The 27,580-nt window shown below is 46.7% G+C and overlaps 1 protein-coding gene across 1 annotated transcript in view; it reads left to right on the top strand.

The window, feature by feature from the left end:
* PLXNA4 (plexin A4) overlaps positions 1 to 27,580 on the top strand; it is a 444,814-nt gene that overhangs the window by 334,115 nt on the left and 83,119 nt on the right. Inside the window, exons 8-10 of the mRNA XM_074168893.1 lie at positions 908 to 1,022; positions 17,638 to 17,838; positions 26,249 to 26,345. Of these exons, the coding sequence (XP_074024994.1) occupies positions 908 to 1,022; positions 17,638 to 17,838; positions 26,249 to 26,345 (413 nt within the window). The remainder of the gene's footprint in view (positions 1 to 907; positions 1,023 to 17,637; positions 17,839 to 26,248; positions 26,346 to 27,580) is intronic.

Below are 27,580 nucleotides of genomic sequence, written 5' to 3'. Positions count from 1 at the left end.
ATAAGTCAGTGCTGTAACACAGCCAGGAGGGGTGTTTGCGGCTCTCACTCTGCAGGGTCTGTGGGGCATAGGAGAGCAAAACCTTGTGAGATAGAGGGAATGGCTCTTTCCTACGGCCACGGGTAGGTGACTTCCTAAACATGCCCTCTGCTTCCCAAGCAGCTGTTACAATTGCCTTTACATCTCTGCTGAGATGTTGAAAAGAAGAATAGTACATTTGTAGAAGCCTCATCACCCTTGGCAGAACCCACATAACTCACATTAATATGCCTTTGGGACACAGAGGGAGAAAATTCCCTGCTTCACCCGTGGCTTTCTGGCCTTGGTGCATCCCACCATGTGTGAGTTGGAGGACTAGCCATCTGGGACTGCTGGTGCACAAGGACTCCCCTCCATGGGCACCACTCCACCCACCACCTTCCCACGATGTGTTTGCAGCTCCCAGAGCACTGGTGCAGTTCAGCCTGGAGGCAGCAGTTTCCACCCATCCCCTGATCTTGTGTTTGTTGCTACACTCAGGACTTTGTTATGGGCAAAAAGGGGAACACCTCTTATGTATGAGGCCAAGAACCTGTTGATAGTCCGATTAAAAGTTGTAACAGGGCAACCAAAATGCAACAATAATTATTATTACTCTAGTTACAGTGGTATGAATGAAATCTAAATTACCTAATTAATATGAAACACTGGTGATCACAGTGACAACCAGCTCAGGCCATGGCAAGTCCAGCATCATCCTGAGACCTGACAGTGTTGGGTCAGTGCAAAGTCTTCTGCTAACGATGGCAAAACCAATGTTTGCTGGGCTATATTTCCTTCTGAGAAACACTATCAGACCCTCAAGGTCTGTCCTTTTGGTTGACAAGGCCTGGCTGGCCAAGTTACTACTCTTTCTCTCCACCTCCAGGTGCCTGTCATGCGTGGAGAGCCCTTACCGGTGTCACTGGTGCAAGTACCGCCATGTCTGCACTCACGACCCCAGCTCCTGCTCCTTCCAGGAGGGACGAGTCAAACTGCCCGAGGTAGGCAGGGGCATGGGACATGCGCCGTGTATGTGGGCTGCTTGGGGCTGATGTCACCCTTTGTCCTGGGTCATACCAATAATCTGGAAAGCCTTCTCCACCTCCAGTTCTACCCTCTCCCTCTTCTGCTCACCCTCCAGGAGACCTTCACTTTTCCCTCTGCTCCTCTCCACTCTGCTCTGCCAGACTCTCAGTGACCTGCCTTCTCCCTCCCATATACTACAAGGAGTGCATTCCCTTGGAAAGCCACTGCAAGCTCCCAGTACCAAGGGACTGGGAAGGATGGGAAACACTGGGTGTGCATCTCCTCCAGGAGAGAAGGAGGTGGCCTCCAAGCAGAGAGGCTGCTGAGATCTGGGGAGGATTTAGGGCTATGTCCACAGTGTCAGTGGATTTCAGCGGTGCTTCGAGCACCTCTGTGGCTTCATGGGTTTGGTGTTTGGTGCCTAATGGCCAGTGCATCCAGCTGCCTCCAGATGAAGTTGGGGAATGCCTCATTGCCAGTCTCTGAGCTGAACTGAACCTTGGGGCTTAATACAGAGCTGGCTGCTGGTGCTGCAAACGCTGTCTGGCTCGTATTGTAACTAATGAGCACTTGCAGACAAGTGGAGCTCAGGAGAATACAAATAGGAAGCCACTTAATTACTTCCTGGTCAGGAACAGTCTGAAAGCGTCCTGGCCTGTCTGGTAAATGACCTGAGATGTCTCGTTGTTTGCCTGGCCCAAGGGACCTGTACCCATTAAGAGATTTGATATCTGCTGAACCACCTGGCACAGAGGCAACTGCTGGAGTCTCTGCCAACGTGTGTTGCATTCGGAGGAAGAAACCCCTACTGCTCCCCAAGCTGGGTCTGGTGTCTCTAACATGTTCCCCCACCCCACAGCCCAGTCAAGCCAGTTTACTGGACCAAATGACACACGGGTAGGTCTTTGCACACCTATGCCATCCCCCATTCCCTCCCACCCCTTTGTTATGTGCTGGTTGTGATGTCACATACGTGCTGGTTGAGGTGTCCTGGAGCAGACATCCTGAGCTGCTATGGCATTGGGACAGGACATAAATATTTGTGAGCAGGGACGTTGCCAGTTCTTCATCTACCAGGATTCAGAATTTGCTGTAAACCTGCTGGAAAACTTACTGAGGAGCTGGAGGGCTCCCTCAACCCCTATCACATCTCTGGTATTTCTGACACTTGCTCCTATCAGAAAGGAGATCATGAGACGCTCTGTGTCACCCGAGTACCTTAGAGAAGGGACTGTGGGCTGGCACAGCTCCTGGTCTTTACTTTATCTCTGCCAAGGTCTTGAGCTGCAGAACTGGGGAGGAGGTGGTGGACAAATTGTCCTCTCCAGATCTGTGCATTTTAGCACAGCTTTTCCATTGCTGCTTTATCACTTCTCATTGAGTTTCTTCCCGAAAGGTATCATCTTCAGACTAGGAGACAACTCCAGTTGGGGGGCTTTATCCCCTTTAACAGAGGATTTCCTGCTGAGCTTCAAATACTCCCCCTCTGATCTTGCAAAGCTGCACTGTGCGATTTGCATGGCAGCAGGGAGAGGCACAAACCAGACCTTAGAGATGACTATTGACCTACAAGGCAATGATAGCATCATGCGACACATTTATGTTACATTGATCATTCCTAATGAAGGTGGGAACCCTCTTGGCTTCTGCAACAAAACCACCTCTAGGCACAAACCTCTTTCCCATGGGAGACAACATTTGGCAGTCAGCTGCTCAGCTCAGGAGCTAGTTTTGATGTCTGCTGCACGGAAGAAAAACTTCTCAGCAGTGGAACAACTGGACAATATCTGCAAGGATAATGGCCATGCAAAACCCAAAGCTTTCAGAGATAGCTCTTTTCCTGACAGTGTGAGAAATGCTCTGAAGTGTATCTTCAGGGTCCTTCTCATTGCCATCTGTGTGTTTGTGGCCCTCAAGGACTTCAAGGCTGGGGAAGAATGGAATCACAGGAGCATTCTGCCAAACACAGATTTACATTCACTCTGTGGCCAGAAAGGTTTTGTCAAATGGTACTTTGAACAAATGCTGTATCTATCTCCCACGCCTCTCTTGAGAAGCCATCTTCTCACTGACTCACCTCTCTCACTGAAATTTCCACTGTCTATTTTTTACTTTCACCTTTAATTCTTTCCTTTGCTGTCCTATGCCCATGCCTATTCATTGAATGGGTTATTTGAACAATAGAAACCGTTTGGTATCTTGAAGCCAGGCCTGGCTCTTCATTGGCCATCCAGAATTCCACCCAATGACCTAACATGACTCAAAAAACTGACAGGACTGAGGTCTATTTCCAGCCTTTCCAACACCATCTTCAGTAGCGCTTAAAACATACCATCACCTTGAGTGGACCTATTTTTACTGGGCTTTCATCATCATCTGCAATGCACCTTTCCATCCTTTTCTCTACAAGCACTTGGACCCTAGGAGGATGAGGCTGGGATGTGTTCGCTACCATCCAGGCATGAGTACCTGCTAAATCAGTAAATCTTGAGGAGGTTCTGGTGGGAAACTGTACTACCAGTGTTGGGTGCTTGGACCATCCCATTTGTAGTCCTTCCATGAGCCTGCTGAGCAGATTAGCATGGCCAGCTTCCAGGATCGTATGGTCTGATTGCACCAAGAGACTCTTTGCCAAGCAAACAAATATTGGTGTTACTCTGTCATATGGGCTGGTGCCAAAAACTCCCTCCCTCTGCAGTCACAATTGCTGGCATGCCAAGCCTGCTCCCCTCCCCCATACCGCGGCCTTTACCTTCTCTTTGCTGATACACCACCTCCAGTTGATTTTTTTTCCTTTTTGCCTGTACAACATCTTGCGATCATGTGGGCTGAGGCTTCCCACTGTCAAGATGGCCTGGCCTGTAAATGGACTGACTGGGCTGGTACCCATCACCCCTGGACCAGCCTGGAGCACTTTGAAGGGAGGCTTGTGCTCTTGTGTACATCCAGCTCCATCATTTCCTTGGCACAAGCTTCTGGATTCTCATGGGCTCACCTGCCTTCCTTTAAGGTCTTCTTCATGTGCTCTGAGAGGATCCTGGGTTTTTAAGGTTTGGTTTTTTTATCCCCTTGTAGGATGAGCTGCTGATTAATGCAGGATGAATTTGAGACTGATCCAGTGGGACAACAGAAGGGCCTTGGCCATGACCCACGTTGTCCAGAAGGCAAAATGTTTTTCCTATCTGGATAGCCTGTGGTCTACCATCCAGGGGGCCCTTTGAATTACACTGTGGATAGCTGTGATCAGCCAGCCCCAAGCTGGTCCAGGGCAGCTATCCTGCTGTTGCCCGGCAAAACTAAACCAGAGATGGAGAAAAGGACAGAAAAGTCACATCCCTCGCTATCAACAAGGAGCCACAACTTTCCTACCTGTCAGTTGTCAGATGCTCAGTGAATCAGGTCTGCCCACAGTAAAGCTGAATCAACTAGTTTGGGAGCCTTGGGAAAGCCTGTGTTTGCTCCTGGTAAAGAAATCCAGCGTGGTCATAAAGCAAGAATATTTATGATTATGGCACTGAACTCAATCAAATAGGGTTGACTCTGTCTGTGGATGATTAACGGCAGAAATGCTTCACCTTGGCGTATAATTTCCCTTTACAGCAGGTTTTCAAAAACTAGGTCCAGTAGCTTGAAATATACTGAGTGACTTCTTGCTTGATAAAGGGGAGCTGATATTACTGCTATTGAGAGCAGGAAGGGAAAGAATGAGGAAAAAAAAAACCCACATTTTAATACTGAAGTGTTGTTGTTTTTCCCAAAGATATCTGGTGACAAAAGTGGAGAGAATTAGTCTGAAAGATAGAGGGGAGCAGGCCAAGTCTCTATTTTTTTTTCTTGGCCATCCTGTCTCTGCTTTTGACATTTGTCATTGGCCTAAGCTAAAGTCAAGGCGCAGGCTTACCATTGCACCCCAAAGCCTTGCACTGCAGACTAACACACTGTGAAATCAACCCCTACTTACCTGACACAGTCACCAAGTAAGAGAGCTCAGTCATTTTTTCTGTAAATGGGCAAGACAGTCAACAAGTATCATAAAATGGTTTGGGTTGGAAGGGACCTTAAAGATCATAGAATCATAGAATGCTTAGAGTTGGAAGGGACCTTAAAGATCATCTAGTTCCATCCCCCCTGCCATGGGCAAAGACACCTCCCACTAGACCAGGTTGACCAAAGCCCCATCCAGCCTGGCCTTGAACACTTCCAGGGATGGGGCATCCACAGCTTCTCTGGGCAACCTGTTCCAGTGTCTCACCAGCCTCACAGGAAATAATTTCTTCCTAATATCTAATCTAAATCTCCCCTCTTTTAGTTTAACACTGCTCCCCCTCGTCCTATCTCTCCACTCCCTGACAAAGAGTCTGTCCCCATCTCCCCTGTAGGCCCCCTTTAGGGACTGGAAGGCTGCTATAAGGTCTCCCCAGAGCTTTCTCTTCTCCAGGCTGAACACCCCCAACTCTCTCAGCCTGTCCTCACAGCAGAGGGGCTCCAGCCCTTCAAAGTAGCAGAGGGAAACAGAGTCATGGAGGACCAAAACAATTGAGGGTCTCTAGTGTGATAGGAGCTGCAGAAACAACAGTGGTCTGTCCTGATATCTATTACCTAATACACCTGGTTGCATCATCGGTCTTGTCTTTGTCCAGACCTGCTGTGATCCAGCGGAGTAGTTTTCATGTCAGTGTTTCACAGACATCCGTACAAGGCTGGGTGAGCTGGGGTAGCCTACTTGAGTTGATGGGATAAAGGATTATGTCTCCTTTTGTGCCTTCTTCTTCTCTAAGATGAATACTATCTTGTTCCAGGCCTTGCAAGGATTGTAGCTTTGTGTGGGGGAAAGAGAGGGAAAAAAAATGGCAAAAGCCAAAAGCAAGCCTAGATAACAAATCTGTTATCCGCTGGGTTTAAAAGATACATAATCATTTAATTACCTTGAAGGAGGTTTTCATCTTTCCCTGCTCAGCCGATTTGTGTGTGCGTGTGTTTTTCTTCCTCCCCCAAACAAGCTTTTTATTAAAAGGATTTTCATCTGCTGCCTAAAAAGAGAATAGAAGAAAAGATCTCGCACCAAAGTGTTTTATGTCGAGTTGTACGTGCTAATGACAGTAAAGCCCACATAAAAGAAACAACTGCTTCAAATATTAATTTGTCAAAGGCGATAGAAAGCCGTGTGAGCCGCATGCTGGTGAGCAGCTGCCAAGGAGCGGGGTGCTGCTTTGCCCAGCGCTTGCTTGTGCCTCGCGCCCAACAAAGCTGTACCGGTGGCCTCTGCAGTGGAGTGCACTGATTTAGCTCTGACCAGCCGCTTGTCCTTCTTGGGATGGGGCTTTTGGGAAACAGGGGAAAAAAGAAGGCAGGGAGTGATAAAGACAGCTCAGATTGAACCGGCAGACACCTAAGAGACATTTGGGCAATGCCCTAAATAACGTTCTTTAATTCTTGGTCAACCCTGAAGTGGTCAGGCAGTTGGACTAGATGATCGTAGGTCCTTTCCAACTGAAAATGTTCTGTTCTGTTCTGTTCTATTCTATTCTATTCTATTCTAAAGTGATAATGCCCACATCTCCTCATCACTGGCTTTGTCCATAGCAAACTCAGCAGCTCCCTTCCCCACCCTGCTGGTGCATCTCAGTCTGGCTCAGGGGGGGCTTTGCCCCAAGTTCTCAAAAAGCAGACAGATTTTGAGAGTCCCCCAAATGCCCTGCTCTGTCCTCTTTGCAAGGTGCAGAAGGAAGGCATGGTCCCCACCTCCTCCCAAAACGCACCCCAGTGGAAATGCCTGGGTGGCTGCACCGGGAAGGGAGAAGACCTGCTGGGCCCTCAGGTGAACATGGTCAACTCCTCACTCTCTTGTACAGACGAACCTTCTGGTGTTGCATCTTCAGCTGTTGCTGTGGCAACTGCTCGGTTTCCCTCCTGCTCCTGTTTCCAGCCTCCTTTAACCCGGCCAGAGAGGTGGCTGCTGGAAACATCAGCAAGGGGAGGAATCTCTGCTCAAATTTATGTCTCTCTCATTACTCAGGGACTCTAATGACAGTTGCAGCGAGGCCAATACCAGCGCGTCGAATCCTTCCCTGCTTGTCGATTATCCCCTCACTTATCCTGGCACCTGTCTATCATTAAGGGGAGGGTGCAAGGTGTAGTTTCTATGACAACCGCAGGCAACCTGCTGCCTTCAAGTGCTGTGAGCAGGCAGGGGGACCGGCAGGAGAGGCAAGGGGACTGGGAGCAGCCCTAGACAGGCAGCTGCTGCGGGCAGGAGCAGCCACCCCATGCAGATGAGATCTGGCATAGATGCATTTCACAGCACCTGCTTTTAAGCAGCATGGGGGTTTGGTGTTTATCATCTATTTAGCTCTTAGAAGTGTTTCCAAGCACGTGTGATGGAGTTCAGTCTTGTCCAGGGGGAGGCAGGGGTAGTATGGGAGGAGGCTGTAGGTGGTGGTTTGGATCCAGCTGTAGCTCCTGGTGGTTTGGCGTTTCAGTCCTCACCCACCATTGCAGCCTTTTCCAAGAAATGGGGATGTATCGTGTACATTCTCTTCAGAGGGGGTGCTTCAGCTAATAATAAGAGGAAATTAAACACAGAAATTGCAGGCCAGGCAGAAAGCTTTCCCTTTGGACATGGAGTCCTGTTAGAGCATGAAAATACTGCTCAGAGGCAGTATCAGGTAGTGAATGAGGCCATGGGTTTTATTTCAGCAGATGAGAGTTTTATTCCTGGCTCTGAGATGGAGACATTCACCTTTCTGTGCCCCTGTTTCTCTCACACTCTGTTCTGATTAGGGTAAGCACTTTCTGTTAATAGGTACTTGTACGGTACTTAGTACCTGGAGCTGTGATCTCTCAGTGGGGGCTGTTCATGAGAAGTCTCTGAGCATGTACAAACAAATTAGATAATTTGCTGTTGTTTGCAAGTCATACCAACTTGCACTGAGGTGAAGAAAAAGATGGAAAGCCTGTGCATCAAGTGGTTTCTTCTGTTATTTTTGGGTACCTTTTGTCATCCCTGAGCCTTTCTGCCCTGCAGCCATCCAGCTGGCAGGGGAAAAGGCTGGTAACTTGTTTATTTCCACAGTAAGTTTTAGCAGAATTTCTGATTATTATGGTGGTGAATCTGCAGGAAATCTGTCCTGGTACAGGGCAGCTCCATCATGTCTGTCTTTGAGTCCTCCAACCAAATCACAATGGGAACTGAGAACTGGTGGGAAAAGGCCTCCCTGTGAGCAGTTCATCCTACCTTAATACACATCTTGATTTCTTAGAGCTTACCATCTCCAGCCACCATGCGAGTGACTAATCAAGGTTTGTGTAATTTCTAGGAGCAACTCAGGAAGATTAGTTTGAATGGAGGTGTAAGAAGCATCTGACGCTCAATACCATGTCCCTGCTAAATGTTACTCATATCAGTCGGGCTGCTCATCTTTGTAACGCAAGATTAACTACCCCGCAGGACAGAGTGATCTCAGAATGCAACTGGGTAATACTCATGTCCCTGCCAACACAGCACCCTTGAAGTAACATGGGAAAGAGCTTATGTTGTTTTGATAGCCTGGCTCACTGCAATGCCATTGTAATGCCTCAAGTGGCTACAGGATTTTCTGGCTATCTGGGCATCTGTTAGGACTGCTAGGATCTGCATGGCACACTGCAGTTTCATAGAATCATAGAATGATTTGGGTTGGAAGGGACCTTAAAGTTCCAAGCCCCCTGCCATGGGCAGGGACACCTCCCACCAGACAAGGTTGCTCAAAGCTCCATCCAGCCTGGCCTTGAACCCCTCCAGGGATGGGGAGGAAACTCAGACTCATTTTGAGGGAGGAAAGACAGTTCCCCATTCAGATTTAGTCCAGGGTGACGGCCTGGCTCTGAAGCAGGAAGATTTTGCTTTTCTCCATTGTAGCATCAGCTGCATTCACTGATTTGGGACATGGGAGCTTTTGGGACATGGCCAACAAGAAATATTCTCAGGATGTTGAAGCTGCAGATAAGAGGTGAGGCTGGAATGTGTCTCCCGCCCTGCTTGGGGCATCTGCAGGAGGCTGAGCCCAGACCCTCCTTCCCCATCTTGTCTTTGAGCATGAGTCCATTTGCTTTGGCTTGGATGTTATCTCATGCTGTCATGGATCCTGGTGAGGGGGAGGGTGACAAGAGCCATGATATCATGGTCCTGACCTTCCCACTGTGGAAGCCAAAGTATTATGACTCTTTGGGCTTCTGTCCTGGTTTCCAACAGAAGTGGGATTGCATCAACATGGCTTGTGTGTGCATCTCCGGTCCATCTGTTACTCTGTCTCCTCTGTTGACTTCTGAACTCATTGGTCATTCTTGGCCTAGTTGGGCCAAAATCTGGAGCTCTCAAAGATACCAAGTTCCTACTAACTTTGTAAAAATAGGCAGCTTTAGAGAAGAAATAGACTTTTAGTCTTCTCTTGGGAAGAAATCACTACAGCTTGAGCTCAACCCTTGTTAGACACCAGAGATACCCATATAAGAGTGTTGTCATGAGACTCCCTGTCGCTTCTGAGGGACCCTTGGTTGGGGAATGTCCTTTTTCCATGCAAGATATATTTGTTGACATAGATGTATAGAAAAATCAGCTTTGTTGAGGAGCAGCATGTCAATGTCATTGGTAGGTACATGGATGGGCAGTAAAGGGTATTATTGCAATGCTCAAAATTTGCTGAGGTGCCATGCACATACTGTTCTTTGATATACATGAAAAGTCTTGTGAATTTCAGATGGAAGTCCTTACAGAAGGACAGAAGGCTGACTAGGCAGAAGGATGCAGATTTATATAGTAATCATTAGAGAAAAAAATCATTACTGCTTTATAAGCTGCCTGTGCTCTGCCCAGTGGTTTCCATGGCTTTGCACAGTCCATTTTTACTGTGTGTGCTATTCTGAAGGGCTGCCTTACTTAACCAGGGTTTTCCTTTAACAAATGACAGACTTTGTCCAAGTGAATACACAGTTATCTTGTCTCTTGCATACACACCTTCCTCAATGCAAACATATTCCTTATAATTTCTTACAATTACTAGAGAAACACCAGAATTGAGACTGCTTGCACATCTCCAGTAGCCCCTCTCCTTTGAGCAGATGTAGCTAATGACAGAATCATCTACTATTTTTGTCACTAGTCCACTCCCTTCATCCAGTGACCAGAAGGCTCCTGCTCTCCGGATCATTACTTTTCCTTCTGAGCATGTATCAAAGCAGCAAAGGGCTGAAAGCAAGCTAACGTTGTGTCTCTATTTAAAGAGGATAAATGTGGTGCTTGGATAATTATGGCAGCCTGACCTTGATCCTTGGGAAATAATGGACCAGCTGAGAAAGGCTCTATTAATAAAGAATTAAAGGAGGGTAAAATCATTAATGTTGATCAGCAGAGATGTGTGGACTGACTTCAGAGGCAGAATAGTCCTAGGTTGGGATCAAGCTCTCAGCAGACCTGGGTCATTTCCCAGCACTGCCTGCGTGGCTTGAGGTGAGTCACTTTGCTCCAGATCAACAGGACTCAGCAGTGAGCTATGCAAGAGGATTTAGTTATCTTCATTTAGGGTCTGCTTTTTGAGTATCCACTCTCTGGTGATCAGCACCTCTCATCAGTCTCCAGCCTTCACAGCACTGAAAGCAGGTACCCAAGAGGCTATGGCAGCTAAGCTAATGATCTGTTATTGATCTATTGGTCTCCCTTCCTCCAGCAGTGGTATCTGTACACCAATCTGTGCAAGCCACCATTGAGGGATGTAGCTGTTGCAGTGCACAGAGCTTCAACAGGGCCAAATCTCTTCTACAGACTGAGCACCAGCATCCAGAGCAACCACCTTTTCCCAGGCACCAGAATCACTTGCAATGTCTGACAAAAGAGAGCTGATATTTGCTCCTGAATGCATGGAAGACTCTTAACTAGAAAGGAGCCACCAGAAGTGACAGCGATGCAAGGACTCAATTATCCCTTTGTTGTCTTTGCAGATGTTTACTCTTCCCATAAATCCTGTTGATTTCTCCTCATCAGCTCCCTTTAAAGTTCTAAGCATTTTCTTCATGTATTATTACTTTTGCTGTGGCAATAAATAAGCACACCATCAATCAAACTAACAACATTGTAAACTTAGGAAGTGCAGATAAAATATATGGTGCATTAAAAAATACTTTGACCGGGTGAGCTTTTTTGTAGCTGGTTTGCTTGCTGCTAGTGCCGATGTAAATTTGGGGGAAGTATATCCACAAATTTATGGAGCTTGGAATCCTGCCTACAAAGCATTGACCTGATTCCACTTTATAACCTAATAACGTTCCCCGGCACTGTTCGTGTAAATTTTAAATATAATTTTATGATGCTAAGAATTAGTGGTGTAATAATGTAAACACAACATGGACTGTAACTCATCCTTTCCCCTCCCGCACTGGGAATGCTAAGCTCCTTGCTGCTTCCTTCTCCAGATTATCCTGGGCCTGGAAAGTTGTGCAAGAGTTTAAAAGTGATTCATGGAAGGTACCAGCTTGTCACCTGGAGCCCAAAGCCCTCTGTTTGCAGCAGAACAGGGTAGATGCTAACAGGCATCTGATTTTGCTCGGGTGGTGTCACAATCCTGACCTCGGGTGAGCGTGCTGAGGTGTGAGAGAGAAGTTCAGGCAACATATTCCAGGCAGTCCCTGATGTCTCTCATCTGCCAACTTGCTGTTTTCCTGCTTTTTATCCAAGTGAAAACTGATTCCTCTGAAGTCAATGACAAAAAAAAAGGGATTTTTTTTTCTGCCTGTTTTCCCTCTCTTTTTTCTCCTTCCTTTCTTTCCTTTTCTTTCTCTTTCCCTGTTACATTTTAGTTTTTAATGATTTTTAAATCTAATTTAACTAACAGAGCATCCAGATGCTGTGGTCTAGATATCTCTATATCTTGCCCTTTTGGCTTGATTACACCACAGAGTGGGAGGGTGAGAAAGCTGTAGGGGACACAGGGAAAATGGTACACTGCATGTCAGCAGAGCAGGCAAACAAAGTATGTGTTGTATGTGCATAATATGTGAATAAATAACAATCGGAGTATCATTTCTTATGGGGTCCCGAAGGGCTTGTTTGAGTAAGTTATGGTCCCCAATTAGGTTCACTTTGTGATCATGTTTCTTCGGGGTAGGATGGCTTGGATAAGGCACAAAGATGGCTACTGAATGAGGGATATTGAAAAGAAAGTCTTGAAAAAAAAGCCCTGAAATTGAGAGTGAAGAAATGGATTTTGATGGCAAGAGAGAAGGGGAGCTGGATGCTTTGAGATGAGTAGTGGAGGAATTGGTGGCGGTGGCTGGGTCTGGTCCTGAATGAAGATGACTCCTACTCTTCTGGGAAGGGAAGGGTGAGAATCCATTGCAAAGAGTTGAGTTTATCTTGCCAAACATGCCTACAATGCAATCAGCAATAGAGGAGCTCTGGTTGCCTTCTGTAGAAAGTGGAGATCCAGTCAATGCTACCAGGGATTGTGAGGGAGCAGCATGAAGGAAAAGTAGGAAAGATTCCCTGCCCCAAATGCTCTGGATGACAAGAGATGCACAGGGGAAGACAAGTGAAAGGGGACACCAATATAAGGTGGAGACTGTTGATAGGTGGATGGGTCATTGTGTTAAACCCTCAGGAATGTTCTACCTGTTACTACGTAGGATGCCTGTCATTCAAAATAGATGAGACCCATTTTCCTTTGGGAAATGAAAAACACTTTGATGAGACTTGGGCTCCTGATCCTGGCCATAAATAGAGACAGAGTGTGAAACTGTACAAAATAAGGCTGGGAGAAACCGCATGGAATATCACAAGACTGTGAAAGATCCCTACAAGCTTCATCCCTAGGAGAGGATGATAACTCAGTCTCTGGTCAGTCTCCAGCATTGAGTGGAAAATAGCATGGTGAAATCCCCATGAAATCGCAACTATATATGTATGGTGCACCATAAAGGAACAAAACTAATTAGTTCAGGGCTAAGACCACACAGCCTGTGAGATGTTTCATCACCCTCTTTAGCAGAATCCTCATGATGACTCTCACTGGGGATTCACTCAGGTATTGCTGTGATGAGGGCCATAACACATATGTGAGAGAAAAGGAGAGAAAGCGTTCTCATATTTCTGAGACTCCATTATTTCTGCAAGCTACAGCAAAACACATTTGCAGGCATTCTACGAGGAGTTATAAATAAGGAAAATTAAACTACCATTGACCCAATGAGTACAGCCCATTTCATGTGGTGTTTTCACTGCAAAAGCTCTCTGACTTGATAACTGGCAAAATTTGGTGATTTGAGGTGTGCTTCGCTGCTGATACTAGTAATTGGCAAAGGTGGAGGATATTATTTTAAAGAGCCTGACTCATTTGAAAGCATTTAAGGAACAGAATGAAGCTACACACACAAAATTAATCAACAAGAGTCTGCTTTCAAATGTGTTGCCCTAGTACAGATTAAACAGGATTTTAGCTCCTCTGGAATCTGAACCAGCTCCCATTAGAGTTGGGAAAAAGGCTTAATTTATCATACACCAAAGACAAAAGGGATGGGATTGTGCCCTTCTTTGATACAATTGTTGGCAGTGGATGTTTTTATTTTCCTACATCATGTGAAAACCGTGGTCTTCCAACCTAGGTGATGTCCACGGCAGAAGAAGGGCAAAGAGAAACTACCTCTGCTAGAAAATGCCCAAGATAACTGTTTTTTAAGGACTCTTCTGCTTGGAAGTCCATACAAAGCAGGATTTGCTTTGAGCAGGTTGATGTTTTACCCTCAAAAATATAAGCTTGACCAGTCACCCAAAGCTGATTGGGTAGGGCTTGACACAGGCTGCAAAATGAATACTCTGTTTGAATTCAAACCCAGAACCTAGTCCAAGCTCTGAGGTTTTATGCAGTGCATCACCCAATGAAATTGCCTTTTTCCCCCCCCCGTTTCAATTAGAAAGAACATTAGGTCAATCAGATAATGCCACATTGGGAGGATTTCCTCTTTATGGCGCTTGCCTCTTCAATTATCTATAATGAACTTCCTCACAGCACTGCAAAGCTTTTTATATGCAAACGAATCCTGTTTTGGGGCTGCCGCAATCACTGCTTGTTAATGAACTTGAAACAAGTGTTATCGGAAAGGTTACAGCACCAGTGGTGGGGGGACGATGGGATAAAGCTAGACAAGAAAGACCAGCCTTCAGAGCTGGGATTGGCCTGCAGGTAACATAGTGGACTATCTCCAACCCCCATCCTCCAGCCCCTTCCAGAGGCTTTTCTGTTTGACAGACATCAAGCAAAATGCCCACTCTTGGGAAATGGCTGCTCAGCGGCAGATAGGACTTTCCCATCCTCCTGTCCCATTGATTCACTCTGCCAATGCATCTTTCTCAACTCCTATTGCTGGGGAGGAAACAAAAATGAAGGTGATGTTGCCAAGGTCTTTTCTTATGCCAGAAGAGAGAGAGGGAGGTGATTCAGAGGTGCCAGGACACGTTGGGGAGGTGAAAGGGAAGATTCAGGGGGTGTTGAAGCCATGCAGTCCCGAATGGTACTTACACATGGTATCTGCTGCCGTGATCAGAACTGGAAACTCTCACTATTGTTTTAATATCATAGAATCATAGATAGAATTGTCTAGGTAGGAAGGGACCTTTCAGATCATCGAGTCCAACCATCAACCTAACACTGATAAGAACCATCACTAAACCATATCTCCAAGCACTATGTCTACCCGTCTTTAAAATACCACCAGGGATGGTGACTCAATCATTTCCCTGGGCAGCCTGTTCCAGTGCTTAATAACCCTTTCAGTGCAAAACATTTTTCCTCCCCTGGTGCAACTTGAGGCCGTTTCCTCTTGTCCTATCACCTGTTGCTTGGGAGAAGATACCGACCCCCCCTCCTCGCTATACCATCCTTTCAGGGCATTGTAGAGAGTGAGAAGGTCTCCCCTTAGCCTCATTTTCTCCAGGCTAAACAACTCCAGCTCCCTCAGCTGCTCCTCATAAGGCTTGCTCTCCAGACCCTTCACCAGCTCCACTGCCCTTCTCTGGACACACTTCATCACCTCAATGTCTTTCCTGTAGTGAGGGGCCCAAAACTGGACACAGTATTCCAGGTGTGGCCTTTCCAATGCCGAGTACAGGGGTGTATATATATATAGCCTAGACCACCTCCTTCCCCTGCCCTCTGGCTTTTTATAGGTCCAAGTCACCCAGGGTTAGGTTATGCCTCACTTTTTCATGCTGAGTAGCTACTAACCCTGCAGCTAAGGGTTAAGTTAATTCTGCACCCTTTGTAGCACTTACTGTTGGAACGGGTCCAGTGGAGAGCCATGAAGACGATCAGAGAGCTGGAGCCCCTCTCCTATGAAGACAGGCTGAGAGAGTTGGGGTTGTTCAGCCTGGAAAAGAGAGGGCTCCAGGGAGACCTTATAGCAGCCTTCCAGTCCCTAAAGGGGCTACAGAAGAGATGGGGAGGGACTCTTGATCAGGGAGTGGAGTGATAGGGTAAGGGGTAATGGTTTTAAACTGAAAGAGGGGAAATTTAGATTAGACATAAGGAAGGAATTCTTTGCTGTGAGGGTGGTGAGACACTGTCCCAGGTTGCCCAGAGAAGCTGTGGCTGCTCCAGGCTGCTCCATCCCTGGAGGTGTTCAAGGCCAGGTTGGATGGGGCATTGAGCAACCTGGTCTAGTGGGAGGTGTCCCTGCCCATGGCAGGGGGGTTGGAACTAGATGATCTTTAAGGTCCCTTCCAACCTGAACCTGAATTCTATGATTCTATGATTAGCCCAGACAAGTGGCCACCAGACCCAAGATGGTTTACCTCCATCCAGCTCCAATGACTTTGTTCTTGCCTGTCCTGGTTCTGGTATTGGCCTGGGCAGAGCTAGTTGAAGTCCATCGGCAGCTGTCAAGTACTCACACCATCAGCATCACCCTACAAGTGCAGATGAGAAATCAGGTTGCTCGAAAGGGCTCTTCAGTCTTGGATCCCCACTAGGAAAGACAGACCTTGGGGACTGAGGAAGGCTTCTGAACCTCACTGCAATGATGTGCTGGGTGGTTACTGGATTTTCTTCCTGCCCCTGGCCATGGATCAGCTCACACCCGCAGTGTGATGATTGATGGCTCTTATAATTCTATTTGTGGTTGGTGTAACTGCAGATGTTACATGTCTAATCCATTTCTTTATCTTCCTAAGCTATTTGCTTCAGTAAGATACTTCCACCATCTGCTCTAACAAGCTCCCAGGCTTTCATAAGCCATAAATTACACTTTTGAGACTTTCAGTCCCTTTCCCTACTTTCCAGCCCTGGATCAGTCATATTCCTCCTGCCATCCCTTGCCCACACCTACAGATTAAGTTTGCACCTCTTTATGTAAGTTCTTTGTCTGCTCGCACCAACTGGACCTGGCTTTAAGGTTGAGCAGGACAGGCTGAAATGGTATTGTGCTTGGAACTGGAGATGGTGGCTGCACCATCTCGATACCATGGTGCTCTTACAGAGAGCAGGCAGTGTGACAAACACAGTGCAAAGAAAAAAGACGGGACAGGCTTTCCCTTGGCATCTAGGAGTTGAAAAGACTTAAAAAAGGGGACAGCCAGGTGCTCACAAGTGATCAAGACAGCGTGGTCTGTGCATATGGTATACTTATGTTTTGTAGGCTGTTGTAGTGTTTTTTTAAAGGATCCCATTTTATATCAAACTGCCTTGGATTAGCCAGGCGAACGCTGCAGTCATTTCCTAAAGAGTTGATAGCTTCCTAGAATACATGAATTTGACAGCTGGCAGTTGTCTGATTGTACTAGGAAGAAGCCGTGCATTGCTACTCTAACTAAAGCTGTGCAAAATTAATGAGACTTTGAATGCAGCCTCCTGCATCACAGCTGTGGGTGGCCAGACCTCTACCTGTGCGAGGGACCCACCAAGAGGCACTGGATTAACAACATCCACAAAAGGATTGCTCCTTTTGCGAAATAACAGCCAGCCTTTCCAAGGGGTCTCCGCACGCTGTGTAACAGTTGTTTCTTAGGAGCTGGATTCATCTGTAATAAATATTCTGTCCCCTTCTAAGCCAAAACAAAGTCCCTTTTTAACAGCCCAGACCCTGTAGTTTACAACGTGCCTTGCTGGATCTAGCTGGAGCCGTGCCTCTTGTACAGTGGTGCATTGCCTGTTGGGGAGGTGAGGAATTATGCTCAGATTTTTGCTTTATTCACTTCTCATGTCATGGCATTGAGACCAGGATAAGTCCCTGGATGGGAGATGATTTCTTTACCACTACCTGATTAGTGGAGCAGTTATTAAAAGGCACCAGAGGTAGCTTCCTTGGGTCCTGAAGGCTGAAAGTCTGTAGTGCGAAAAAGGGAGATAGGAAAGGATGGACTGTCAAAGAAATCCTTCCTCACCTATTTATCTGAGCCTTCCCAGTAACGCTCCTTGAATACCCTTGTAATAGGCTGAGGCCCAGGGAGATGCAAAGGCTTTCTAATCAGTGGAAGCAAAGCGTGAAGTGAGAAGGTTGAGAAACATCAGAGGACTCCACCTGGGGCTGGGAAACCCATGTGCTGACTTGGCGCCTTGTCTTCTCTCTCCCTAGGACTGTCCCCAGCTGCTGCAGGCAGAGAAGATCCTGGTGCCGGTGGAAGTCATCAAGCCGATCACGCTGAAGGCCAAGAACCTGCCCCAGCCGCAGTCAGGCCAGCGAGGCTACGAGTGCATCTTGAACATCCAGGGCAATGAGCAGCGGGTGCCCGCCTTGAGGTTCAACAGCTCCAGCGTGCAGTGCCAGAACACTTCGGTGAGCAAGCCCCGCGAGCTCGGGAGAAGTGCAGTGGCCAAGGAGGACTTACAGCACTGTCCCAGTGGGATCTGGTGTTGTGTTGCAGCCCTTTTTACCTTATTGCCTACCCAATTCCAGCCACTTTCAAGGAAAGGCTGGCTGTCAGCTTGCAAACTGCCCTTTTTGTTCTTTAGGCTGGCTGGTGTCACCACACAGTAGTTGGTCCTGCCCTTGGACACTAGCATTTGGCCATGCTGGAGCACCTTAGCCATGACCCAATGGACATTATTTGCAGCTTGACCTACCCACGTCCTCACAATGCCGCATCCTTGTGTGTATTCAAAAGGGTTTCCAAAGGGACAGGTGTTCACATCAACACTGAGAATTGAGGTTATTATGTGGGGTTTTGGTTATGGGACATATAAAACCCCATATAAACAGTCTGATGGATGCCAGCTTGTAACGGGTCCAAAGAAGAGTGAGATGCTGAAGGCTTGAGTCCAACTTTCTTCCAGTCATTGACTCACCAAGTGACTTTCAGTTAGTCCCTTTGCCTCTGCCCAATTCCGCTTCCCCATCCGCAGTGCAGGACCAGTGATCCCCCTCCCAGGGAGCCCGTGTGAGTCACAATGGGGTTGTCACCATGTCAATGCCAGTCCTGGGGGCTAACACTGGCATCTGCCAGGAGCTGTGTGTATGTGCAGAGGTGGTATCTGCTTCTCTGGAGGTTTCTCCATGAGATTCATGTCTCCCAGACAGGCATTTGAGTCATTGCTGCTGCTACGAGATGATTTATTAGTCAAAGAGCTAATTACAGGCTTTAGCCACTTCACTGCAGCTCTGCCACTCCATGCCGGGCAGCGCTTGTTAAAATCCATCACAACATATTCTGCTGCATTAAGCAATATGCTGAAGATTATAGGCAGTTCACACATTTTACGATCTGTTGCAAACAAGCAACTTCCCAATGACACTCTCCTATTTGTTCCTTTGTCCACCTCCCTCCCCCTGATTTTCATTACTGGATAGTGGCCTGTGAGCATCCAGGTTTGAGGTTTCACATAAGAAAGCACAAAACCTAATTCATATAAGATTAAAAAATACATATTTTTTCTTTTACAATAGTGAAAGCCTGCAGCTAAAGGGTATTATATGGACCTGGACAGTCTTTATGTGTCTGTCCAAAAAGTCTTAGTGAAGAAGACAGCAGCCACCCTTTAGTGTCATGAATTTTCTGGCACACATTGGCATCAGCGTGAGGTATCCCAGGATGATTTTAAGCACAGTTAGGCTGAGTAGGGGACTGACTGCCTCAGCAGTCCTGGAGAGTCTCTCTCAGCATCTGAGTTTGTGGTATCCAATACACGAGCGTGGTTTTCAGAAGTAATGGTGTCTGTTCCTGTACTGCATGCTCCAAGAAGCTGCTGGCACCTAGGACAGGAGAAGTGGGCTTTGATGCATCCCCGGAAGCATTTGCTCACGGGATGCCTGAATGCTGTGACAGTACCGCATTGATTTTAATGCTTCTTTTGATGCCAGAACACTCCAGGCTACTCCTGAGCTGCGCAGGGAAGCAGGGCTGAGTCTCAGATTAATGCCAAGGAACTCCATGACCTTGCTGTTGTGAGGTGTCTGTAGGATGCCTGTCCCATGTTTGGTGGTGGCTCAGGTGGACCTCTTTCTTCTCCAGTGAGAGAAGCTTATTTTGGAGTAGACTTAGCTCTTTTCTATTCTGTTTTCTGCCTCCCCTCTCCCTCTCCCTCTCCCTTTCCCTTTCCCTCTCCCTCTCCCTCTCCTTTTCCTCTTCCTCTCTTTCCTTCTCTTTTATTCCATTTTCTTCCCTTTTCTTTTGAAGACACTTTGACTCTCTGATTTAATTTTTTTTTTTCCCTGGGAAATGTTATTTCATTGTTGCTCTGAATTTTCCAGACACTGAGAGAAAGAAATGTGGAAGGGAGAGCCAGACAAAAGAAAGAAACATTCACACAGATACAAAAAGGGAACAGAGAAGCCCCGGCTCTGTTTGAGCAGGTGGCAGAGGATGCAGACAATAGGGAAGGAGTGCTGTAGATATGTCTCCATCATGATTATTTCCTTCCCTGCCAGAATTAGCATTCAGTCTGAAGCCACTGTGATACAATGAGCCCCTGCTCCAAGGGTCACCTGGCTTTAGAAACAGCCGCATGAGCTTGTTTGCAAATTGAATCAGCCCCCTTCGACAGGGCTTTTTACTCAGCAGAGTTGCTGGATGAGACACTGAATGTAGCACCTGCATTGCAGGCTTGGAGAAGGTCCAAAGGAGGGTGGGAGGATGTGTTGTGATGGTGTGTCCCTGAAGGGATGCTATCCTGCCAGCAGATCGTTCTGTTGGTGATGCATGCTAGACTAAGCAATCACTCTTGGCTTGTTTTCCTTCATAAGCCTCAAGATCTACCCCCTCCCATCGTATGCTAGGCACGGATGAGCTCAAATTGAGCTCTTGCAGAATAATTTCTGCACAATGCAGGAGTTTTCCTCCTTTCACACAGGGCAGGATCAGGAAAAAGCCCTAACTCTTGCTCTCCACAGCCTGGTCCCTCAGGATTTATACCAGGGTAGCTAAGATCAGAACCATCTTAAGCAGGCGCTTTTCTAAGTGTCTCCAGGTTCAGTTAAGAGATGTTGTAAGGACACCCAGGTGGGACCAGCCTATCTCACGGTCTGTCAGTAGTGTCATGCCCAGCACTGATGGTGCCGAGGTGCTTGGTCCAGTCAATAGCCAGCTCCATCTCTCCCCTTGTCTTTCCTGGAGATATTTCATTTGATAACAGCAATAAGTCACCACAGTCAGTGTGCTTCTGGACAATTATTGTTCTTGTCAAGTGGTTTGAGACTCTCAGCTCTGGGCTTTGTCCTCTATCACACCACCCAAGGCACGCAATTATCACTCAGAGAGACCCTGCCTGCCATTCCTTATTGCACTTATGATAGCTCTGCTGACAGTCTGGACACAGAGTGATGGGAGGAAATGAAAAGGAGGAGAACTAAGGAGGCATATAAATAAGAAGTAAAAATATCAGCAGAAATAGCTGAAATTGCTAGATCTATTAGGAAAGAGAGCAATGTCCCCAGTGGGAAGCAGTGGGATCCCCAGTACTCACAATCAGCCCAATATTAGCAACCTTCCGCATGAGGAACAGGGAGGTGGGTGAGAGATGGCCCACCTGACCATGCCATGCTCATTACCATTACTTCCTTCAATGACCAAGCCCACATTCTTGCTTGGTGTGCCTGCCCATGGCACACACAGGCAGCACACACTGATTCCTAGCAGCAAAATCCCTGCTGATAATTTGCCTCAAGCCCTTCACAGGTCTGTGTGTCATGAGACCCGAGAAGGTACAGCTGAGAGTGCTGTGTAACACAGGCATAGGGAAAGCAAATATGTTTTATTTGTCACATCATTGCATTTGAGCAAGAGATCTCAGAGGCATTTGAACTCTGTGATGTGGCTCACATAGTGGAGGACGTGATAAAAAAAACCCCAGAGCTGGGAAAAAATGAGGAGCTATTCACAGAAATCATGATGAAAACACATTTATAGGTGGCCAAAGGAAGACAAGCACAGGGCTGTGAGTTGTACATACACTTCCTAGTCTAGTGGGAGGTGTCCCTGCCCATGGCAGTGGGGTTGGATCTGGATGATCTTTAAGGTCCCTTCCAACTCTAACCATTCTATGATTCTATGATTCCCTATTATTATGATGCATTGTTATTATTTATCTACATTCAAACATCACAGAGAGACCCCCATCATGATGTGGACTCTATTGTCCTGCATGATACCCAGACATAAAAATTCAATCCCAGATCTCGGAAGCAAAACATCCAAGAAGACGGGATGACTGTGGGCGAGAAATTTGCTGCCTAAAGTTTACAGCTGGAAAATTGATGCAAAGAGGGATTGAATGATTTGCTTGGGATCACACAAGGAGTTGGCGGCAGAGCCAGATACAGGAATCAATCCCCAGACCAAAGCTCTAATCACAAGACTGGTTTTTGTGCTGTCAGGGAAAACAGACAACACTAAAATACCAGTAAAAGGATGTTTGCCTGCAGAGCTTCCCCCGCTATTGGACATGCTCAACGTACAAAGGAGAAACATCGTGGAACCGCTCTTGGTTTATCGTCCTACATGTGCCCAAACCAAACTCCCAAAGGGCTTTACCCAGTGATACAGCATCCTAACAGGTCAAGCGTGGATTTGCACAAACTTCATGGCTCAGAGGTCTGTAAAGTTGAGTTCCTCTAATGCAGAGTGCCTGCAGTAATGGGATGCCCAGAGCAGCCAGGAATTTGAGATTTCTGATATGCAAAGTATCTTTCCATGATGTTTGCGTAGCTGTTGTAGAATTGATAGCTGTGATTTCGCAGCTATCCTCTTGGCCCGAGGATATTCGTAGACAAACAGTCAATGTGTTTATAGTAGCTTGCGTGCAATATGTTAAACCGCTGACAACATGGCAAAATGGCCAAGTGATGTGATGGGCTCAGCCTGTATTGCAGGAGTATCTGATACTAGTGAAGAGTTTTAGAGACAAAGAACTGGTACTTGGGAGTTCAAAACACGCTGTGTCTTTCCTGTGAATTACAACAGCTCCTTCTAGCAGCTTTTGGGCATTTCCTGATGAGAGCCAGTCTGCCTTTCTGGAAAGGCAACCTTTCTCAGTTTGGGCCTCTAAATTGCCAGTAATTTTCTGCTTTGATTTGATTTGCATGGTAGGAATCCAGATTTGGCAGACTTAAGGGCCAGATTTACATCTTTTCAGCAGTTTTGCCTGCGCTCGAGAAAGTTGTGCGAGGCATCACATACATACAAGCCCTAATGGAAAGAATGCTCTTAGCAGGAGGATCCAGGAAGCTCTGCTGTTAGTCCTGGAGATCGATACACCATCGCTTTTTTCTTCTCTGAAACATATTTCCATCTTATTGTTACAGCTGAGCAGATCCTTTTCAAAGACTCCTATTGAGTTCAGTGGGCTTTGAAGAGGGGTCACAATGAGTTAGCAGCTCCTGTGGTCTGAAGAGGATGGAGCATTTACTCGCTGTTACTTTGCAAATTGCTCTGTTTCACTGCCGTGCAGCCCACGAGCTGTCTGAGCTCTCCAGGCACGGAGAGCATCCTCATTCCAGACCCCACCTGGCTTCATCCTTGGAGCTCTTCCACTGGGGATCCTGTTGTTTATTCCTTCGCATCCGTTTCCAGTTCTGGATCGAGTCTGCTGAGTTAACAAGTCTAATATGTGTTTGCCCCCAGTGCCGCAGACAGATAAGATCTGAAATCCCAGCTGGGCTCCTGCTGCTGGCGCTTGGATCCTCAGTGGGATGAAAGGCTCTGGGGGACTCCAGCTGCCTGTCCCTTGGCAGCCCTGTCTAGGCTCTGCTAACAGCTAAATCCCAACACACACACACGAGGCTCTGCTGAGGCAGACGGTAGCCCTTTCTCAGGCACCTTGAGACTCAACTTCTGACTTAAGGGTGCCTGGTGGTTCTTTATATATATGCTCTTTCCCATTCCCAATCAACATTTGCAAAGTGCTGTGCAAAGCAGGCATTTGCAAAGCTCCTGAGTGGCAGAAGATTAATTATTCCTTACTTTTCAGGCGCTCTCCTTCCCACTCCTGTCTCCCCATCCTTGCTACCAGCTCCGAAAAGCTGTGAAAAACCAGCGTTGTGAGTCCAAGTGGCTCTGCATCATCTTGCATCTCGCTGGCACTGACACCGAGAAGTGTCATAAAAATGCTAATACTGAATGAGATTGGCGGGTACAGCCCAATTGCAAAGGGCTCCGCTAACCTGCGACTGCTCTTTACTTCCATGGTAACCACAAAGCCTATACCCATAAATACCCTACAACTAGATCGTAATCACACAGTCTTGCAGATTAGTGGCTAATTGCGTTTAGTTTGTCCAAAGAGAAATTACCGTGCAACTAGCGCTCACTCTGCCGTAATGGACAGAAATCACCATATACGATTTACTCCACAATTATACGGCAATTAACGGATACAGAAAACCCTGCTTTTAAAGGCTCAGAGCTTTGGAATCTCTGTGGAAAACCACACTGAGACTTTAAGTGATGGGGAACTCTTTTGTGGTCTCTGAGACATACCCAAGCAAACAGCTTCTTGAACTGTATTTAATCTCGTAGTGGGAAAATCACCATTTTCTTTAAAAGTGGGAGTTTGTCCCACTATAGATCCCAGTGCAGTGTGAGATTCCTGATCTCAGGAGGGTAAATCCTTATGTGCGCTGCGGTCAGTAATAGCAGCAGACATTGAATTTCTCTCTTTCTTGCGTTGTTCCCATTCTGTCTTTTAAGCCACCACCTCCTCTCTTATTATGAGACTATTTGCCTTTTGGTGAAGTGTTGGATGGGAGCTGTTGGTGGAAGTGGGCAGTGGGATCTGACGGGCAACTGTGTGAACCCTGTGGTAAACCAAAATCTAGCTGAAAAAAATACACTAAATACCATGTATCAGAGAGCTCTCCAAGTGGAAAGGGCCTCCAGAGATCAGCTTCCATTTCCTTCGTTGAGGCCAGATCTGTGTACCTTGACTGTGCCTGACAAGTGTTTGTTTAAGTCTCTCCAAGTCTCTCAGAAGATTTTTGTGGCTTTCTTCATACACATTTGCTGGAAACTGGATACCCCCTACTCCAGCTGAAGCCTTTTTGGGTCTGAGTAGGGAAAAATAATTGCCTCCTGGGGCTTACGTACATAACAACCTCTATCTAGCACATCCCCGAAGGAGATTTGCTTAATTTTTTGGCAGCAATATGGCATTGTTGATTCACAATCTGTTTGTGATCTTCAGTAGTCCCCAGACCCTTTCCTGCAGCACTGGCCAGTCACTCCAATTTCATATTTGTTTGCGTTGATTCCTCCTACTGAAGAATACTCAGTACTTGCCTGTATTGAATTTCACTTTGTTGATTTTGGCATGGTTCTACAATTTGTCAAGTTTGTTTTGAATTCTTAACCCTGCTTTTGGATGTTCTTGCACCTTTTCCCAGAGCAGTGTCATTCATGAAATCTGTAGTCTGTCATCCAAGTCAGTAGTGAAAATACTGAATAATGCCAGACCCAGGACAATACTCCATTTGAAACACCCTCCCAGCCTGACGCTGAATTATTTAACTTCTATTTTTATTTTTATTTTTTTTGGCAGCTTTTGCATATACCTTACTGTGGCTTCTTTTAGATCATATTTCCTTAGTTTGTTTATGGGAATCTCCTGTAGGATGGTAGCAAAAACTATACTGAAATCAAGATAAATCACATCTGCTGCCTCCCCTTTATCCAAAAAGCCATTAAGACTGTCAAAAAAGGAAATTAGATTGGGTTGACACAATTTGTTCTTGACAAATCTATGCTGGCTGATTTTTATCACCTTATCATCTTGCAGGTGCTTATAAATTGATTGTTTAATAATTTGATGTACTTTCTTTCTGGGAAGCCAAGTTAGGATGACAGGTCTATAATTACACAGAACCTCCATTTTCCCCATTTTTAAGGCATTTCCATGATATGCCTGTTCCCTACTTTCTGAGACCTCAGTCAGCTTCCAAGAGTTCTTCAAAATATCAGTAGTGTAGATAACCTTACATATATGCTCAGCATCTATGCAGTACACAGCAGAGGTATATTTGGTAGAACCACAATGTGTAATGTTCACTTTAGAGGTGCACCCAGGAGTTGGCAAAATATTCTTCAGAGCTGTGCTCAACAACTAGAAGGTAGATTTCCAAGATAAGTCCCATCACATGTAACCATGCTTAAATCATGGAATATTCACCTAATGGCTAAGTAGGCTATTGAAAGGAGCACGGCTTGCTCCACTGAGAATCACAACTTTGAGAGTATTCAGGGGCTTTCTGGCAGATAATGGCTGGTAAGGAGGTAGGTGACAGCTCCCTTTCTCTTGGTTACACCTTGCAGCACAACCTCTTAGAATCACAGAATGGTTCAGGCTGGAAGGGACCTTAAAGATCATCCAGTTTCAATGCCCCTGCCATGGGCAGGGACACCTTCCGCTAGATCAGGTTGCTCAGGGATGGGGCATCCACAGCTTCTCTGGGCAACCTAGGCCAGTGTCTCATCACCCTCACAGGAAAGAATTTCTTCCTAAGATCTAATCTTAAACTCCCTTCTTGTAGTTTAAAACCATTACCCCCTGTCCTATGTCTCCACTCCCTGATCAAGAGTCCCTCTCCATTTCTCCTGTAGGCTCCCTTCAGGTACTGGAGGGTGCTATAAGGTCTCCCCGGAGCCTTTTCTTCTCCAGCCTGAAGACTTTTATCTCACCCCATCCCAACCCCTCCCTACCTCTGGGTACCATCTAAGTCTGAGTTTGGGATTTGTCTTCTTTTTTCGCTCTCCCAATTCTAGTACTCGTACGAAGGGATGGAGATTAACAGCCTGCCGGTGGAGCTGACGGTCGTGTGGAACGGGAATTTCAACATTGACAACCCAGCACAGAACAAAGGTAAAGAGTTATTTCAACTTGTCCTTGGAAGCGGTAACCTTAGCAACGGGCCACATTGCTCCCTACACTTAACAAAGCCGCCACCATCTCCCTGTGCTGTCTGGTGCATACTTGTTCTCTGCACTCTGCAAATTACCAATTTTTATGTGTGTGCTTTGTGTTTCCTGCCCCTCCTCCTCTCCCCCCACTTGTCTCTTTGCACCTGAGAAATACAACTCTCCCTCCCACTTGTGTTGCTTTCCCTCTTCCTTTATCATCTTTGCCTCCCGCTTCTCGCCCCATGTTTGTGTCCTGTTTTTATTCCCCTCCCTCTCCAGCTTTCTCCCCCTCTTTATTTCTCCTGCAGTGATGCTCTTCAAGTTAACATGCCAGGAGACTGGGCTCAGAAGCAATGTATTAATGAACAGGGGAAGGGAGAGGGGGAGGAGAAAGTCTGCAGCTCACCAGTGGGAAAAGTCTGAACAAAATAAAGTGATAACAGCAAAGGACCAAAAACCATCTCCTGCCCAGAGCCTGGCTCCATTTAACTACCACTGATGGCTCAGGATTGATGTGTCCCTCACAGAGGGATGTTGCACGTCCAGCCTCAACCCTGAGACAGGCATTTTTAGTGGAGATGGACAATCCATTCACATCTTCTTCTTCCTTCCTGTTCTTTACCCTCAGCCACCCTGAGGCCTTTCCCTCAGACAACGTCTCCTCTTGGCTGCTCTGCATTCACAGCTCAAACCTCTTCTTCTCACATCACCACCTCTCAGAAGTTTCTCCCTCCTTCGCTCTACCTTCTCTTTTCTTGGATGCTTTCCACATCTTCCCCCACTCCGTCTCTCCCCACCAGGTACTCCCATGCTCCTCTCACATCCACCCTCATGCTGAGGGGTGGTGGGTGAGGTTTCCACCAACGCCACATTGAAGCTGGAGAGCAATATAGAAGGCAATTCTTCTCCACATGGCATGACCCTTTCTTGTCCTTCTCTCCCTGTACTCACCTCTGCGATGTCTTTCTCTGCTGGGGTTTTAATACTCAGTCTGAATGCAAGAGGCCCTGTGCTCTTTCCCAAAACTATGGCTCTTGGAGGTTAAATACATCCAGTAAACACAACAGGCTGGAGACCGTTGTCTCGCCCTGGCACCCAGCAACATGGCACAGCCCATGTTCAATCAGTGCCACAAACCGTGCTGGTCTTCAACTATGAGTTGGAGGTCTGGGTTTGGGCACTTGCCCAGGTCCTGCT

This window comes from Numenius arquata, chromosome 2, assembly GCF_964106895.1.
Source record: "Numenius arquata chromosome 2, bNumArq3.hap1.1, whole genome shotgun sequence".
Lineage (NCBI taxonomy): Eukaryota > Metazoa > Chordata > Aves > Charadriiformes > Scolopacidae > Numenius > Numenius arquata.
This window is presented reverse-complemented; position numbering and strand designations above follow the sequence as displayed.